Consider the following 16491-nt stretch of genomic DNA (forward strand, 5'->3'; position numbering starts at 1 on the left):
GGCCATGTTTGCATTACTCTCCTGACTCCAGCATAATCCCAGAGATGGAGAGGTTGTATATTTGAAGCAGAGCAGAAGGTGCTTCTCTTGGCTGGCATCAGACTCCAGGCTGAGCTGAGCCCTCTGTCAGGAGGAGGACCCATTGTTACCCCTGATTCTGCCTTCTTCCCAGCTGTGAAACTGTCTGAAATCGAAATTTGTATATACGCAAACATGTACCTTTTTAGTCTGTGCATTCCCTTTCTGCAAAATACACACATCCTCTTTCTGAGTGACTGATGCTACACTGGTTCAAGGGTGATTTATATTGCTGGAAGTCAGGCTTTTATTCTGTGTAGTTTGAATTTTTTTACTTCAGTTGCCCTTAAACACTTTCTTGTAGTTTCTGGAGCACTTAGTCCTGGAGCACTTAGCAGTTCTTAACTATTTTTGTAACTTTATACTATTACCTTTTTGCTCTTCTGCCCCCAGTGCCTACTTAATTGACACAAACTGACATAACCTAAGTTGAAACCTAGTCTGGTTTGGCTGACTCGCTTTGAAATAATACCTGATGCTGAACCAGAGCAAACACGCAATGCCCAAACCCCATGGGTCCTATTCCACGTGTCTCACCTGCGGTTAACTCGCTTCTTGATGGTGTTTTGCAGATTGGTTCCTATTTCTCCCCTTCAAATTACAGTTAAGCAGTTTTATTAGAAGGTTTATTTTCTTTGTTAGCTCCTGTGTACATGACTGTGTGCAGAGTCCCTCCTGCCACCAGTGTCACTGTCACAGCCAGATGTGCTACAGAGCAGAAAGTGGTATTTGATAAAAGCAACATATTCACAAACCAGGCTTTGTTGTAGCTTTAAGTTCTTTTTCTGCTCTGTGTCTAAAGGGAATGGGCCTGTCTGGCTTTTGTAACTCAGTGATAGCTCTGCAAACTGAGTCACAGGGCCAAATATTTTGCAGAGAAGCATCACTTGTGTCAGAATCTTGGGTAGTGGCAGCTCAGCAATCTACTTAAACCTGTGTGTTGTTTTCTGTTAAACATGGTCAATCTAATTTGTAGATTGTACAAACTTACTCTCTATTTTCCTTGTAAACCCTAATGGAACCTGATGCCAAATAACTTAGGCTGATATTAAAGCCCTTGTTTATTTTACATTGTATGTCTGTCAGATGAAGTATTCAATATATTACAGTTTAAAAATTATATTTTGGGTATTGTAGAAACAGTAACTTCTGCAGAGCTATGTGGAATGGATTGTGGAATTTGAGTGTTGAAGTAATCAAATTTTAAGAAATAAGGTGATTATAATTGAAATCTGCAGATAGTAATAAACTGGCTTGGATAATTAATTTGGATTTAGAATTGCTTAATTTCTCTTGGCATTTGCAAATCCCAGACTGACTTGTGGAATGTTCTTGATTTTATTGAAAACATCTGTGATTGTTTTTGAGGGCAACAATATCTGAAGAACAAAGTAATATCTGTGTATAAATGGAGGTGGACAAGAAATCTTTCAGAAAACATAGCTTGTGTCATTTTGGGAGGCATCGTGTCATCTGTTTCAGAATGAAAAAGGCTACAGAGGAATTGAAGTCTGCTCTGTAAAAAGATTAACTGTTCTAAATAACATTTTAAATTCATAGCACTGACAAAGCTGGGGTTTAAATCTACAATTTTCATATGAAAATCAGAATTATTAATTAGGAGTCCAAATTCATGGAACTTCCATTAGTTCTTCAGAGTAAAACAAAATATCATGAGTATCTATTTCTTATCCTACGTTTAAGTATGTTTTAATATTAGAAGATGGTATTTAATAGAATTGCCAGTATTTATGGAACGAAACTGATTCAGAAATGAATAATAAAGAATGTTACTGAATTGGGCTCATGTTAAAATACAGATTTCTGTTGATTAAAAACCTGTCTCACTATAAAAGCATCTAACTGGTAATGGAAAATATTAACAATATTTTCTGTATGGTGATACTCCCTTTGTAAATTAATTTTAGTTGTCTCTGTGTTCAATTCTTTTGAAGACTAAACTATTTGAGACTAAACTATTATTTTCTTTTTTTTTTTTTTTTTTTTTTTTTTGATTCATTGCAGGACCAGTTTGACAACTTAGAAAAACACACGCAGTGGGGTATTGATGTTCTGGAAAAGTACATCAAGTTTGTAAAAGAAAGAACAGAGATTGAACTCAGCTATGCAAAGCAGCTTAGGTAAGTCGATATGTAAAATTCTGGACTTTGAGTTGCATCTCCTCAGAGCCTGTAATCAACCCTAAATTTGCTGTGTCAGTGGTGATTTTGTTTATAATAATGGCTTTTAGAAAGTAGCTTTAATTTAGAAATTGGAAAGTAAAAGTTAATTTAAGATCCTGTTGTATTATATCTGCTAGTAATCATATGTTTTGCAAAAAGAGAGGTTGTTGAGGTGGCTCAGCAGCACACTAAGGCTTACTCACGGTTTATGCATGATTAATGGCTCAGGCTTTGAGGACAGCACTGTAATGTTTTCCATGAGATTGGGGCTGCTGTGCAAAAATGCTGAAGGGTTTAGGAATTCAACAGAATAATGATCATTTGTTAGGCGAAGTTTAGGTTTTCTTTTCCTAAGACAGGCCCTTTTTGAACGGGCAAGGGGAGGAACTGCAGGTCAGAAAGTCAGCCCCAGCCCTTGGTAATTTTTCCTATGTAGTTAAGAAGGTTACAGCCTGAGATTTGAATTACAGTTTTGTAATCTTTTGAGGTGTCTCGGGATCAGAGCAGAGATCTTTGTGAATTAATCTCAAATAATTCCTGCTGGGTACTTTCTACATGTCCATGCCTGGTTTGATTGTACACAGATACAAATGTGTGTGAACCAGATACAGAAAACAAATCTTCCTTGAGGTCAGAAGGGAAGAAGTGCAAAGAACCCTCCCACAGGAGTAGATACCACCTTGCTTTTCCCAGTAAGGCAGAAAAAACTGAGAAGTGATGGGGGTTAGAAGGGATTGAAGCACATGGGGGGTCTGTGCTGCTGCTGCCTGTGGAACAACGTTGCTGGCAGCCACAAGTGACCAGTGCTAAACTGGAAGGGCTGGAGTTAACTGGGAAGAGGAGAGCAGTGAACTGCTCCAGTGAACTCACCTTTTATTTGGATGGTGATAATAAATCTTGGGAACTCCTTCCATCTTCTCGGATTTTAAAGAGATGGGAACTGAGGTTTCAGTTGATCTGTGTATCTAACACAGTGTCTGTTAAAAAAAAATCACCCAGAATTTCCTTGTGTTTGAGTGGATTTGAGATGCACAGTGGCCTGTGATTTATGAGGAGCTGGTAGTAGATAAATCCCCACCTTGATGATTGTGTGCTGTCCCAGGGGAATGCCAGGAGGGTTCCCCAGGGTTTCTGCTACAGACAAGCAGGAAATAGAAAATGACTCGTGCAGGAACAAATTGCTCACATCCTATGGAGAGGAGCAGAGATTGAATTACAGAGGCAAAATGAGCTGGAACAAAGAGAGTGTGACTGGACTGGGAAAGCCCAGCAGAGTATCTGGGTGAGCTGGCCTGTCTTAGGCACAGTCCTGCACTAGACTCACTGGAGTATTCAGGATGACAAATTCCAGGTATAAAGAGCTTAGTTATTAAAATAAATGCACAAAGAACATGTAAACGAAAGTGAAAGACTGTTTTACCTGTGACCATGTAAAAACTATGAATTCCTGAGCTTTATTTCTTATTCTGTCCTAGACTTCCCAAAAAAACCCAGTCAGTTTGTTTCTTGCCTCTGTATTTTTTATGGTTTGAGGACAAATAGGTCTGTCCCCAAGGAGCTCTTAAACACAGGGCTGCTTGCAGGCACCTAAGGAGTAGAAGTATAAAAGAAAAAAACCAAAAATGTAGACTTGTCAAGTGCTGAGGTAAAACAGTGCTAGACATTAAAAAAAGAAAAATAAATCATGCATCTGCTTTTATTAAATAAGTGTCCTTAAGCCTGGTGCAAACCTTTTTTGTACCAGATCCATTTGATGTAAAAGGGCTGCATCACATCACTGCATGTCATAACATGCAGAAAATTCTATTAAAAAGGGACAGGCTAATTCAAGGTACTCCTGTGGATGTAACTCTATTTTGTTTATAGTGTAAGTAAAGCTGATGAAATTTATTTCCTTCTATGAAATTTGTATTTTCTGTTCCATCCCTGGGCTCCCTAACTAGCTCTTTCTCCTCTCTGACTACCTACATCTCAGCCTGGTTACCTACTGAAGCTAAATTTTCTTCTGTTTAAAAATGTTTATTTTTTTCTTCTTTATGATTCTGCAAATGTATATTTAATATTTTAGGTTAGACCTACATACCATTTACAATCAGCCTGGTGGTTTGAGAGCCCATTTCAGATCTGATATGGTTATATTCTTTATTGTTTTACATTATATTTATTGCATCATTAAGCTAGGCTGGGAGGGAAGGGATGTAGAAATGATGGTAGAATGCTTATTTTAAGTATTTTAACTTCCATGGAACACTGATGTGCTGGATGCTGTGCTCTCGGTGCTGAGGTGGTGTGTCCTTGTCTCTTCCCTTGCAACACATCCACTCAGAGCATCACAAAGGGTGTCAAAACCCTTGCCTAATGTGATGATGGATAGATAGCCTTGAGGAAAATCTGTTGGAAGAAATGCTTCAGGTGTCAGGATAATCTGAGAATCAGAACCCCTGATGTCTGACATCTCTTTCTCTCACATTTGTCACCCAGGTTGAAATAATGGAGCAGAGAAATAAGCTGGAAAGGCAGAAAAAACGAAGCAGAGTGGAAGGCAAATAGAAACACTCATAGGGGCAAGTGCTCAGGGTGGCACAGAATCTTTCCAGAGCTGGTGTTTTACTGCTGGTCTTTATTATGTGTCAGCTCTCTCTCCAATCACTGTTAGCACTGAAGGTGCCACTGTCACTGCTTCCTGAGTCTGGGCAGTGCTGGTGTGACACTGTACCAGGACATGCTGAACTCCAGCAATAATACTGGGTTCACTATCACTTGTGGAGGTTTTTGTGTGAACCTGGTTGAACCCCATCATCTGATTTTGGAAAAGGGAAAAAAAAAATAGAGTACTTCAATATATAGACTCAATTTGTGTGTTGTGTAAATTGCATAGAAGATAATGAAGTGTTTAACCCAGATGCTAATCCTTGGTAAGTGGTTTTTGTCTGTGAAAGCAGACTGTGGAGTTTTTTTGGTTGGTTTTTTTTTTTGCCTCAGCTCTGTAGCATTTCTGCACCTTTAAAGATTCACAGGAAGCCAGTTGCTGTGTGTGTCAGAATTAATTGGGCAGAGTGACAGTGCAGGGAGATGGAGTTTTGACTGTGTGAAAATGCCTTATTACTGTAGCCTTCTGTGCTTGTTTTCTTGTGGTTTTTCCTTTTCCCTTCCAGCTGGTGCATGAAAGGAGGCATTCCCATGGCATACAAAGGGTGCTGCAAGATTTATTTTCATCATGCAGAACAGTTTGCAGAGCTCTTCCCATGCTGGTGTTTGGTGGAAGCTGCAGAACTAGAGAAGTTCATTTTTTCAGAGCATATTCTTGGAGAGAAGGCACAGACTGAGAGGGAGATACTCATTTGGATCCCTTCCAGTCAAGATACTTAAATTTTGAGGAACACATGTTTGTCTGTGCAAATCTGCCAGCATTCTGGCTACTCCTCTTTTGGGGCAGATGCTCCTTAATTCCTCAAGGAGAACAAAAGGAATAAGAAATGTGAGATGGGGGGCCCTGCTGTCTCCAAGTCAGCAGTAAAATCAGCATCAGCAGGGAATGGGTTACACCTCTGAAAAAGCAGTTTCTTTACAACTTGATGTATTCTGGGACTTCTCCAAAGAGTTTGGCATGGATAAGTTGATAAAACTCAGTCCTCCTTCGGACTACAATTCCATCAATACTCCTTGTGTGCTGTTCTTCATCGCTGAAACAACCTTGTAAAACTGAACCAAATGGCTTCCCTTTCACAATAGGGTGAGAGGCTGCCAGAGGGAACAGAGTGATAGGGCTCAGTTTAGGACAGAGGAGTGCTGGAAAGGCCTCAAAATAGCTCTGTGAGATTGGTCAGCTGTGTGGTGTGCTCTGGTTAAAGGCTGTGCTGTGCTGCAGTGCCCTGTGCATCCTCATGCTGATACCAGCAAGGTGCACTGAGGGGCAGGTGGGCAGCACACCTCCACAAATCCCTGGATTTGCTGCTGATGAAAAGCTTGTGGGGCAATGAAAACCATACAATTACTGTCAGATGTGCTCACAGCAAGGATCAGGTTTCTTATTTGAGATACAATCACTCCAAGGGCATATTGGTGTTTTAAAATTAAAACAGTAGTTGGCTGGGGGATAATGAGATGCAATCATCTGTGCTAATTAGGATAATCAAATGTCACACTTCCCCCAGCATTAGTTGATAATCACAAAATTATCTCCTTTTTGCTATCTCAGGGCAGCTTCCCACAGCTTTATGAAGGTTTTTTTGCCTTCTAATCATCCTGCTAAAGACAGGCAAACCTACCTGGCTAAGAGTGTCATCTGCTGCTTCAGATCTCCCTTTCCTGGGATGACTCCTGCTCTAAAAGAATCTCTCCTCTAGATCAGGTGAAGGAGTTCTGTGCTTCAGCAGAACCACAGCCCAGGTGTATTGACTTAATGACCTTAATTCAGCAACCTCTTGGCTTCAGAATCTGCTGCTTTGTTGTAGTTACAGACTGGAGCACTGTGCAGCCCATTTTAAAGCCTGATTGCTTCAGGAAAGGTGTCTGCTCACTGCAGACAAAACCTCCAGCCTCACATAATGTGTGTGCATCTAAAGATCATCAGTAAGCTTCAAAGGATATTTTAAAATTTTTTATTTCTGTATTTTTAATTTTAGGAATCTTTCAAAGAAATACCAACCCAAGAAGAACTCCAAGGAGGAGGAAGAATACAGGTATGTTCATGATCCCCTTCTGGGTGAGCATATATTGATGGAGGAATGGAAAGTTTGGGTCATCACCTAGAATTTACTTTGTAAACCCAAGATTTTAAAGTCAAGTGTAAGAATACAGACGTCACAGATGCAGAAACAGACTTATGTGGTAGATTCTAAGGAGTGGATTTGGCCTGTAACTTCTCAGTTCCCTTATGTTGCAGTTTCTGGATGCCTGGGTTGGGGTTTTTGTTTCATTAGTTTTTTAATGTGCCTTAAAACCTTGAAGCCAGACTAATTCTGGCTCTTTGAAGTGAATGACCAAATTCATATCTGCTTTCAGCAGGAGCAGAGACAGTTGTTAATTTTAGCATGAAACCCAAGCACTCTGTGTAAGTATTAAATTACTCAAACAGGCTGACAACACAGATTAGTAACTTACAAAAGGGGTTATGTTCTAACACCGCAGTGGCTCCTGCAGAGCAGAGTGGAGGATGAGGTTTGTATTCCCAATATCCCCAGGCTTGCTGCTCTTGAAGGATGTGGCACAGCCTCACCTGTCTGCTTTTGATTCACCTGCTCACTCCTGTGTCCCCACGACAGGGGGTTGATGTTCTGCTTGCAGGCAGCAGCAGAGAGCTCAGCTCCTTCTCTGAGACACCACAGGTCCCTAAGAACACTCCTGCCTTTGGGATGAATAAAGATATTCTTTAAGGAGAACTTTCTAGAAGATGAGCTTCCCAGCAGACTCTAAAGCAGAGCTAGAACTTTTACCCTTAGAGCACTGTGACCCTGGAGTTTCTCAATGTCTGTGTTTTGTAATGCAGCTCTGAAGGAAGGCATGGCAGGGGCTGACCCTCAGCCTGGTGTTTCAGGAGGCTGCTCAGCCTCTGGAGAGCCCAGCAGCAACCTCAAACCCTTGACTTTAAAATCTGACATGTTTCAAAAGAGCTTGGATATGGGTCCAGCTGGATGATTATATTAATACAGATTTTTGGGTCAGCCCCCCAAGCTGCTCTATACAGCTACTCCAGTGGCTTGTATAACAGAGATAACAGACTTTTTGCTTGCTTTTTAATTTATTTTTAGTAACATTGTTTGGGAATCAGTTATTTATGCTATTGTTTCCTGAGATACTGGTATTTACACAAGGAAGATTATGTTACCAGCACAGTGGCTGTTTTGGTCTGTGCCCAGGATTAGGAATAAATCTGCCTTTGGATAGCTCTACCATAAATGGTATTTTGAGTTTATCACAATGAATTTTGACACATCCTTCATTGCTGAAAAAAGGATATCGGAGTTAAATGATTTTATGTGATGTGGCACAGAATATCCTGTGTATCCTTTGCCCTTTATTAATACAGTGTTCACCTCAGTGTAGTTACTTCATGGCTCAAAACAATGTCTGGGGATTTGTCATATGACCTTTGGGTGCCTCAGATGCTGCTTGGAGACAACCTGGCTAAAAATCAGCTTTTTCAAGCTCATTGACAGTCTCTAGTTCTATGCCTTTTATATTTAGGATTTTTTTGCAACTGGGATTTCTCTCATTTCACATCTTGACTGTGGATGTTTCTGCTTGTATTGGATTATATTTTTAGTCCCTTTTTTAGTTTCTCTTGTTTTTAATTTCATCTGGTGCCTTTTTCATCTCTACTTGTATCACTCCTCTAAATATCTTCATCTTTGCTTTGATTTTTCAGTTTTAGGTGATGTTATCAGTGCAGACCACCACTATTTTAGAGTAATAATAACAACAATAATAGTTTTTCTAGTATGTAGTAGTGTCTTGCTGCTGGCTTCCAGCTGCCCAGCACAGCCAGCTGGGGTATTTAAATGAAGCTCTGTTGGCACTGGGCTGAATATACCAGTGACATAATCTGCTGTTTCAAAATTTGTGTGCACAGATGTTTCTTCTTTTCAATAATACTTGGAATGCTGTATAGCAGATTATTTGGTATGAAAAATAAACCTTATGATGGAAGATACTAAAAAATATGGGTTGACAATGAACACCTGGTTGGTAAACTCGCTACTTATTTGAAAACTTTATGAACTATATCTGATTTAAATCAAATTTACACTATGAAAAACTTTCTTTTCTAGGCTTTGCTGGCCAAAATTTTGCTTGCTTAGACAGGATTTTGCCAGGTAGGATATACTGATGACCCTGTGCACTGAATTGTAGGACTTGAGAGAGTGTAACTAGAAATGTTTGGTGAGTAGAGATTAGAGAACTGAAGCCCCAGAGCTGTGCTGATAAAGAACCTGGCACTCTAAAGTGGTGATATTTTAAGAGCCAGTGTCAAACTGTCTGAATTGAGATAGATTTATCAGAGAACTGTCAGTGTGTGGGATAGGCTTCCTTTGGAGAAGTTCCTTCCAGTGAATCTGTGCTAATTCATAGCAATGCCAAGTGCTTAAGCAGGATCCCACCGCCCTTTGCAGTGTCTCTGAAAAGAAAGGGACTAAAGCAAAATGCATTTCTGTCCTTTGCAGGTACACATCAACTAGAGCCTTCCTAGCCACTTTAAATGAAATGAATGACTATGCTGGACAGCATGAGGTCATTTCAGAGAACATGACCTCTCTGATCACTGGAGAGTTAACACGCTACGTGCAGGAGCTGAAACAGGAGAGGAAATCGGTAATCAATCCTTTTTTATTTATTATTCACAATGAATTGCTATCTAAGACAGCTAGTTAGTGGTAGTGGAGTTCAATGTTAAGTGAGATTTATTTGTAGTTAATAAAGATGAGCTGTGCTAATGAACCAAGCATTAAAGAAGTGGGTTATGTGGCCTGGCCAAGTCGCTGAACCGTTTGAATCAAATGTTATAAAATCAGACAGCAATGCCTGCAGGAGAATCCCTGCTAAATAAGGTCAGAGATCCATCTGTGCTTAAGGCTCTGTTAGCCAAAAGCTTGCTTAAGGAAGAGTCCAGCAGTGCTGTGTGTAGCTTGAAATAAACAGAGGAACTGCAGTGCTGAGGTTGATTGAGAGAATTATTTGGATTTCGATTCATATTTTTATCCTTTACAGCCAGGTCTGGTGAATGGGACTATGTAAAAAAAGTTATTCTAATAAGAAGTAGGGGGTTCGTCTTGTTTGGTGGAGGTGGGAAATGTGGTTTTCAACCTGTTGTCCTTCAAGACTGATAGAATTAATAGCTTTATGTTAGTGCTCTGTTTCATCTGGTACTTTAGGGACCTATGTGCCTGCTACAGTGAATGTTCAAAGCTGATTAATTTGCACATCACCAGCTCTGAAAAATGGTTAGTTAAGATGTGATTTCCTTCCTCACCTTGAATCCTTTTATCTCCTGGATGTGTGAGCATAGAAGAAGGGTTCTAAGCACTACAAATACTCACAGAGCATAAAATGACTAAGCAAAGTGCAAAGGGAACATCACAGCATTACATTTCATTTCCAAACTGTTGGTCTATTTTGGAAAGTGCAAAAATACTCCTGCAGAACTCATATCTTTATATATAGTCCCACTAAACACTAAGCATGTGTTGAGGTGCTGTCTGGGATCAGAGCTCTGGAAATCACCACCTTTTCCTAAGTATAGCATTAGAATGATAATTCTGTCAACAGAGGAAAAGAATATATAGACATACCTTGAATCTGCAGAATGGTGTGTAATCTTTCAGGGGCAGCATAAAGGATGTTTTACATATAGCTGTGATGAGAATATTTTCTCAGCCCCTGTGTGACCTTGAATCTAGTGTGGATCTGGGCAAAAAGGAGAAAAAAAGAAAAAACAACATTCTAGTGTGGGATTCTTCTGTCAGCTTTAATGTTTTTACCATTTTTTTTTCAATTACATGGGCATATAAATTGATTGGAATATCTATCAGACATTTTAAGTACCGTGGAAGAGGGCTTGCAATATTTCTTGTAAAGAATTTGAGCAGTAACTATTGGTTTTTTGTTTTGTTTGTAAATTTTCTAGTAAATATGGCTCATATAAGTAATGGGTGAACGACAGGAAAATTAGTTTAATATTGACCTAGTGATAAGAACATGAGAACAGCAAAAAGAAACTGAGTGTATTTACCTGCTGTTGCTGATAATTACTGGCCTTTAACAGAAAACAGTTGTCAGTCACATTTGTTTTGTTCTTGCAACATAAATAGAAGCTTATATGAATTAGGAATCCATGTCTGGTTCCTGTAGATTTCTCATTTATGAGAAAACAGTGTTGAAAAGGAAACTGTTCCCGCCCTCAGGCATTTTTCATACCTAGCCTCACTTCATCCTGTAAAAGCATTGATCCTGCTGAGATCTGCAAGAGAGGAGGATGGTTGTTGTGTAAATATCACAGAGAGCTGCAGCTTAGGCAAAACCTTTTATTATATCAGTTAATGACTTGGTATTTCCAGAAATTTTGTTGCTAGAGTTCTCGTTCTTGCTACTTGTTCAACATCAACTGCTGTGCTCCAGGTCCAAAGAATCATTTGGATGAGCCACTCCTCGGGCTGGGTCTGTGTGTAGGAGCTGGGAGACCCACATTCTTGTCCACTGAGTCTTGAATTAAGTCATTCAAGTGTCCAAATACCTGTAAAATGGCACAAATTTCCAATCATTTCAGCATGGCTGTGGTAGATAAGCGCCTTTGCTCTTTTAGTTGTACTTTCCCACCTGGAAGATGGAAATGATACACAGAGGTGTCATAACTATAAATGTGTGAAAGATAAACTCAAGTCCAGCAGAAAGTGGTCAGGCAAATCAGAATGGGGTTGGAAGGGACCTTAGAGCTCATCTCATTGTCCCCCTGCCATGGGCAGGGATAACTTGACCAGCCTGTACAAAGCCCTGGCCAGCCTGGCCCTGGGCACTTCCAGGGATGGGGCAGCTCCAGCATCTCTGGGCAACCTGAGCTGGAGCCTCAGCACCCCCACAGGGAAGAATTTTTTCAAATATCTCTAAATCCATCTTCTAAAACACTTCTCTAAATACAACCTCTGATGCACAAGAGTGTTTGCGGGAGTTGTGGGCAGTGAGTGTGGCTGGTGATCTTTAAACATGTGGGAGCTGGTGCCTGCCTGCTCTGTTTTCATGCTCATTTAGCTCTATTGATTCAAGTGGAATTACACCAGCAGATGATCAGGGTCACACAGTAACAAATCACTTCTTGGGTTTTCCTTGATAAGTGCAAGCCCCTGGCCTGTAAGTGGTGTAGAACTGATACTGTATCATGCCTTGCATTGGTTTTATGCTGGATAAAATTCATTTGGCATGCAAATTGTACATATGCTGGGTTTGTTTGGCTCTCTGAAAGGTGTGCTTGATGGCTGCCTATGTCATGTTTTCTCTATAAAAGATAGTTTCTATTGGTGAAAATAAGGAAAGAAGCAACTGATCAAAACCAGGCAGGACGAGTGTGCAGGTTGGACAAGTGGGATGATGTGCAAGGTCAGTGGTTTGGTGCTATTGTTCAAAAGACAGATACCTCCTTTGTCCTCTGGTCTGATTCAGAGCTTGGGAGATTTCTGCATTACCTTTACATTTTATCAGATCCTGTGCTTTGTTGCATGATGGCTTCTGACCATGTGGTAGTTTGACAAAAAGTGGTTACAAAAAATCAGGCAAAGACTCCTCATGTGAAACTTGAATATTTTTAGCAACAAAGGTGAATCAATGACTTTATCATATTGCACATTCCTCTTCCATAGGATTACTCTCAATGTTGTCACTGTACCAAATGAGCTGTTTTGCCCTCACAGTCACTGAAGTCAGGTACACGCCCTGCCCTGCCTGTTTTTCATGCAGTGAGAGAGAGAACTCCTTGTGTTTCAGTTCTTCCCAGCTGCCCAGTGAAGTGAAACTCTTTATAGTGCAGTTCCTCACATGAACTTCTTGTATTCTCTTGATCTTACTGTGTCCATGCTCTCCCAGAAGAAATTCTCATCCTCAGGGTCCTTGTTAGCTGCTTAAAAGCTCAAATTTCAGTTCTGTGTAGCGTGAAGGGCATGCCCCATCCATATTCCTCTTGAGGTTATTGAGGTTAGATGCCTGTGACTGAATTCCCCTTTGCTGTTGGAAAATGCCACCAAGTCACACAAATGAGGTGGGAATCATCTCTGAGTGGTTCAGGAAAAGAATTTGCTTCTGCAGTCATGCTTCATGTCACCCAGTGTCATCAAAGCCTTACTTTGGGGGTAGCCCTCGAAGGTGTCAAGTTTGAGCTAGAGGACCTGCAGTATTACAAAATTGGGCTCTTAATCTTGTTCATCTTTGACAAAAGAAAAGGTGGTGGTCCTGTCACATCAAGAGGAACGTTTGGACTTTACTTCACAAGCACTGACATGCAATACACTTTGAAGCTGGAAATGTCCTGAGCCAACCATGGAAAATTTCTATTCGTTGGCTTATTTTTTTCCTTAATGTTTCACAGGACATAGCTTGATTTATAGATCCAGCTCTGGCTGAGGAAACCCTTCAATTCTGTAATTTGGATAGAAATTCAAGAATTATTTCCTGGGGCCATTCTGATTTAGATCTCTGGTCACAGACTAGGTCTGACTCATGGCCTGCTCTGGCAGAAGCTGTGCTGTGTAGCCATTGCTTATGGCAGCTTTGCTAAAAATGTGTTTGGGAGTCGTGAACTATCCCTCTTATTACTGCTGCTGCTCTCACCTCTACCTCCACCTCCCCTTGGGGCTGGACTGGCTCCATACAATTGGGCATGAAAGTCAAGTAGAAGCCAAGGGCTTTGCTGCAGACTGAACTGGTGCAGCACTGGGATTCTGTGGTTGGGAGAGAATTTACCTGGTGTCAATACATTCCATTTTGTGCAGGGATAGATGGGGAAGAGGGAATGAATGAATCCTTATGGGTACCATGGGGGTAAAACAGGTCTGGTTCTTTATGGTGGAGCATGTGCACCCTCCTTGTGTGCATTCATCCTGGGGGTGCCTGTCAGAGGACTTTCTGTTTCTTGTTAGCTCTCAGGTGTTGATGAAAAGTAAATAATTGGAGGAATTCTGTCACGTTCACTCATTCTGAATAGTGCACTGTTCTGCAAATAGTCCTGTGGTTTTCCAGAGGATTTCTCCCGGTGTGGAGCAGGCGTGAGGCAGGATGGCAGCACACGGCCCTGTCAGGAGCACAATGGATTTTTCCATGTTGCATTTTGGATGTGCCTCAAGGTCTGTGTGTGTTTGGAGCACAGCTGTGCTTCGTGCTGCAGGGGCACAGACAGACACTGCTGCCTTCCAGAAGTGACAAACCAGTGGCCAAGTGAGGAGTAGGAGAAGGAAAAGAGTGACAGTGAAAGGAAGTGATCTGCCAAACTTCAAACTGATGCAATTTAAACCAAGCTTTCCCCAGCTCTTGCTTTGTGACTAACCCACTTCCAGCTCACTGCCCTATGAATGGAGTGAAGGTCTTAGTTTTAATCTAAATATGAAGTTATTTATGGGAGATTATGTTGTGCTTGATAAATACACTGCACAACAGTTCTACTCTAAATATACATCCTCTTTCTTGCAAAGTATTTCAGCTGTATTTTGTTTAAGTTAAATTGTACCAGTAGAATGTTAAGTGATAATTATTGAAAAAAAAATTTAAGAATGCGGATGATTATTTAGGAAAATGCAGAAGATTATTTAGGAAAGAACATAATAAATTCTGTGTGTTCTTTTGGAATGTTTGCTGGTTTTCACCAAATTATGGATGGTAAATGCAATGAAGCTGTGTTAGATATTGGTGGGTTACCATGGGATGGTGCTGTGAAGGACTGTTCCATGAGGGGAAAAAGCAAGTGCTTACTTTGGAAGTTTCCAAAGCATTTTTGGGTGGGAAACTAATACTAATATCCCATCCAAGTGAAAGGTATAACATGACCTTTGGATTTATCAGGATTCAAAGTTGAGACCATTGAACTTCATATCATGCTCTTCCCAGTTTTTACATTGAGCTATGAAATGATAGTCCAAATAAATAAATTGGCTTCTGTTTACCACATGAAGGAATCAGATTGGGAAAACAAGATCTGTTTACTAACAAATGTGGTTCCATTTTCTATGAATTAACTTGAATATTGCTCTGCACAGCAAGAGCCCTTTGGAGGGACAAAATGAGAGATGCCTTCAATGAACAGCAGCATTTCCTGCTCAGTGCATGACTGAGAGATGCCTGAGGGTGAGGGGGTTGAGCATTGGCCATGGATGTATTTTTCCCTTTGTGTTCTGCCTGTACAGCCACAGAGATTGGCCTGAAAAGAAAGAGCAGCAATAAAGCCAGATGAGTAGTTCATATGTTAACTGTGGAGAATGGTGTTCATCCAAGCCTGTGGCACACATGGGCACGTTCAGCTGGCATTTCAGCTGACATTTAATATTTTATGTATCTGATGCAGGTCTTGATAGTTCTGTGTAGGTGGATGTGTGTGTGAAGGGTATATGGAAACAGCTAAAAGTATTTCCTTGCATATTGAAGCACTAACTTGTACATCTTCTAGCTTTTGTAGTGCAAGTCTTACACAGGAATGTCACAGACCATTTGAAATGACATCTTTTAACTGTGGATCAGTGGAAGGAGAGTTTGGTAACAAGGCTGGGAATGAGAAGAGGTGGAAGCTAGAGCAGCATGTTCCTCTAATTAATTGAAGGATATAAAACCACAATCAACTTTTCACACCATAGTTTTTAGTAGTAATGATGAATCTCCATTTGATAAGCCCTGGGTTTGCTGTTGTGGAGCACTTGGGCACAGCTGAGCTTTTAAGGACAAGATTAGTCCCTAGGGATGGGTTGGAGGAGGGTACATGTTCTCCAAACAGCCTGTCACCCCTGTGTGCTCACTGATTCCAGGGCCTGCTGGCCTTGCTGCCTTGAAGGCAGATGGTTCAGCAGGACCTCTCCAAGAGCTGGCCAGTGCAGCAGAGTGTTCCTGAGGACCCCTTAGCTCTGCTGCCATGGAGTTGTGCTGGAACCTGCAGGATTGTCTCTGTACCTGAGAAGAAGTTCTGAGTTTCAATTCCCAATACAAAGACTTTATCTGTCATACATAACATATGACATAAAAATGACAAGTTACCATAAATATTACACAGTGTCTTTTAGGTTTGTGCCAATCACCAGGGAATCACAGGATGGTTTGGTTTGGAAGGGACCTTAAAGATGATCTCATTCCAACTCCCTGACCAGGGCAGGGACACCTTCCACTGATCCAGGTTGCTCCAAACCCCATCCATCATTCTGTTACAGCTCAATAACAACAGAGGCAGCTTTTTCAGGTTGTCATGTACAGCTGATCTGGAGTTTGAAGCCTGGGAAGCTTTGGTCCATAGTGCTTATTAAATGGAATTTCTCTGGAATGCACCGCTCCAGGAGCAGATAGTTCAATCAAATTAAATTCAGCCTTGAACAGATATTTGTATAACTTGTTCCAAGCTTGACCAAGTTGATAATTACATGTTAAGAATAATGTTCCTATGGATATTTCAAAGGAGAACAGGGTTATACACCAATATTAAGTAGCTGATGAATATGTGTTAAAATGGTCATGAATTTCATGTCAGCATTCACAGGACTGTCTTATGCTCCTCTTACTA

General features: G+C 40.8%; 1 protein-coding gene across 19 annotated transcripts in view; it reads left to right on the plus strand.

The window, feature by feature from the left end:
• The window catches only part of FNBP1 (formin binding protein 1), an 89669-nt gene that overhangs the window by 27270 nt on the left and 45908 nt on the right, over window positions 1-16491 (plus strand). For all 19 annotated transcript variants that reach the window (XM_058853742.1, XM_058853740.1, XM_058853737.1 and 16 more), the window contains exons 2-4: window positions 2104-2219; window positions 6887-6943; window positions 9425-9572. In XM_058853742.1, coding sequence (XP_058709725.1) covers window positions 2104-2219; window positions 6887-6943; window positions 9425-9572 — 321 coding nt within the window. The remainder of the gene's footprint in view (window positions 1-2103; window positions 2220-6886; window positions 6944-9424; window positions 9573-16491) is intronic.

Source organism: Poecile atricapillus, chromosome 20 (genome assembly GCF_030490865.1).
Source record: "Poecile atricapillus isolate bPoeAtr1 chromosome 20, bPoeAtr1.hap1, whole genome shotgun sequence".
NCBI lineage: Eukaryota > Metazoa > Chordata > Aves > Passeriformes > Paridae > Poecile > Poecile atricapillus.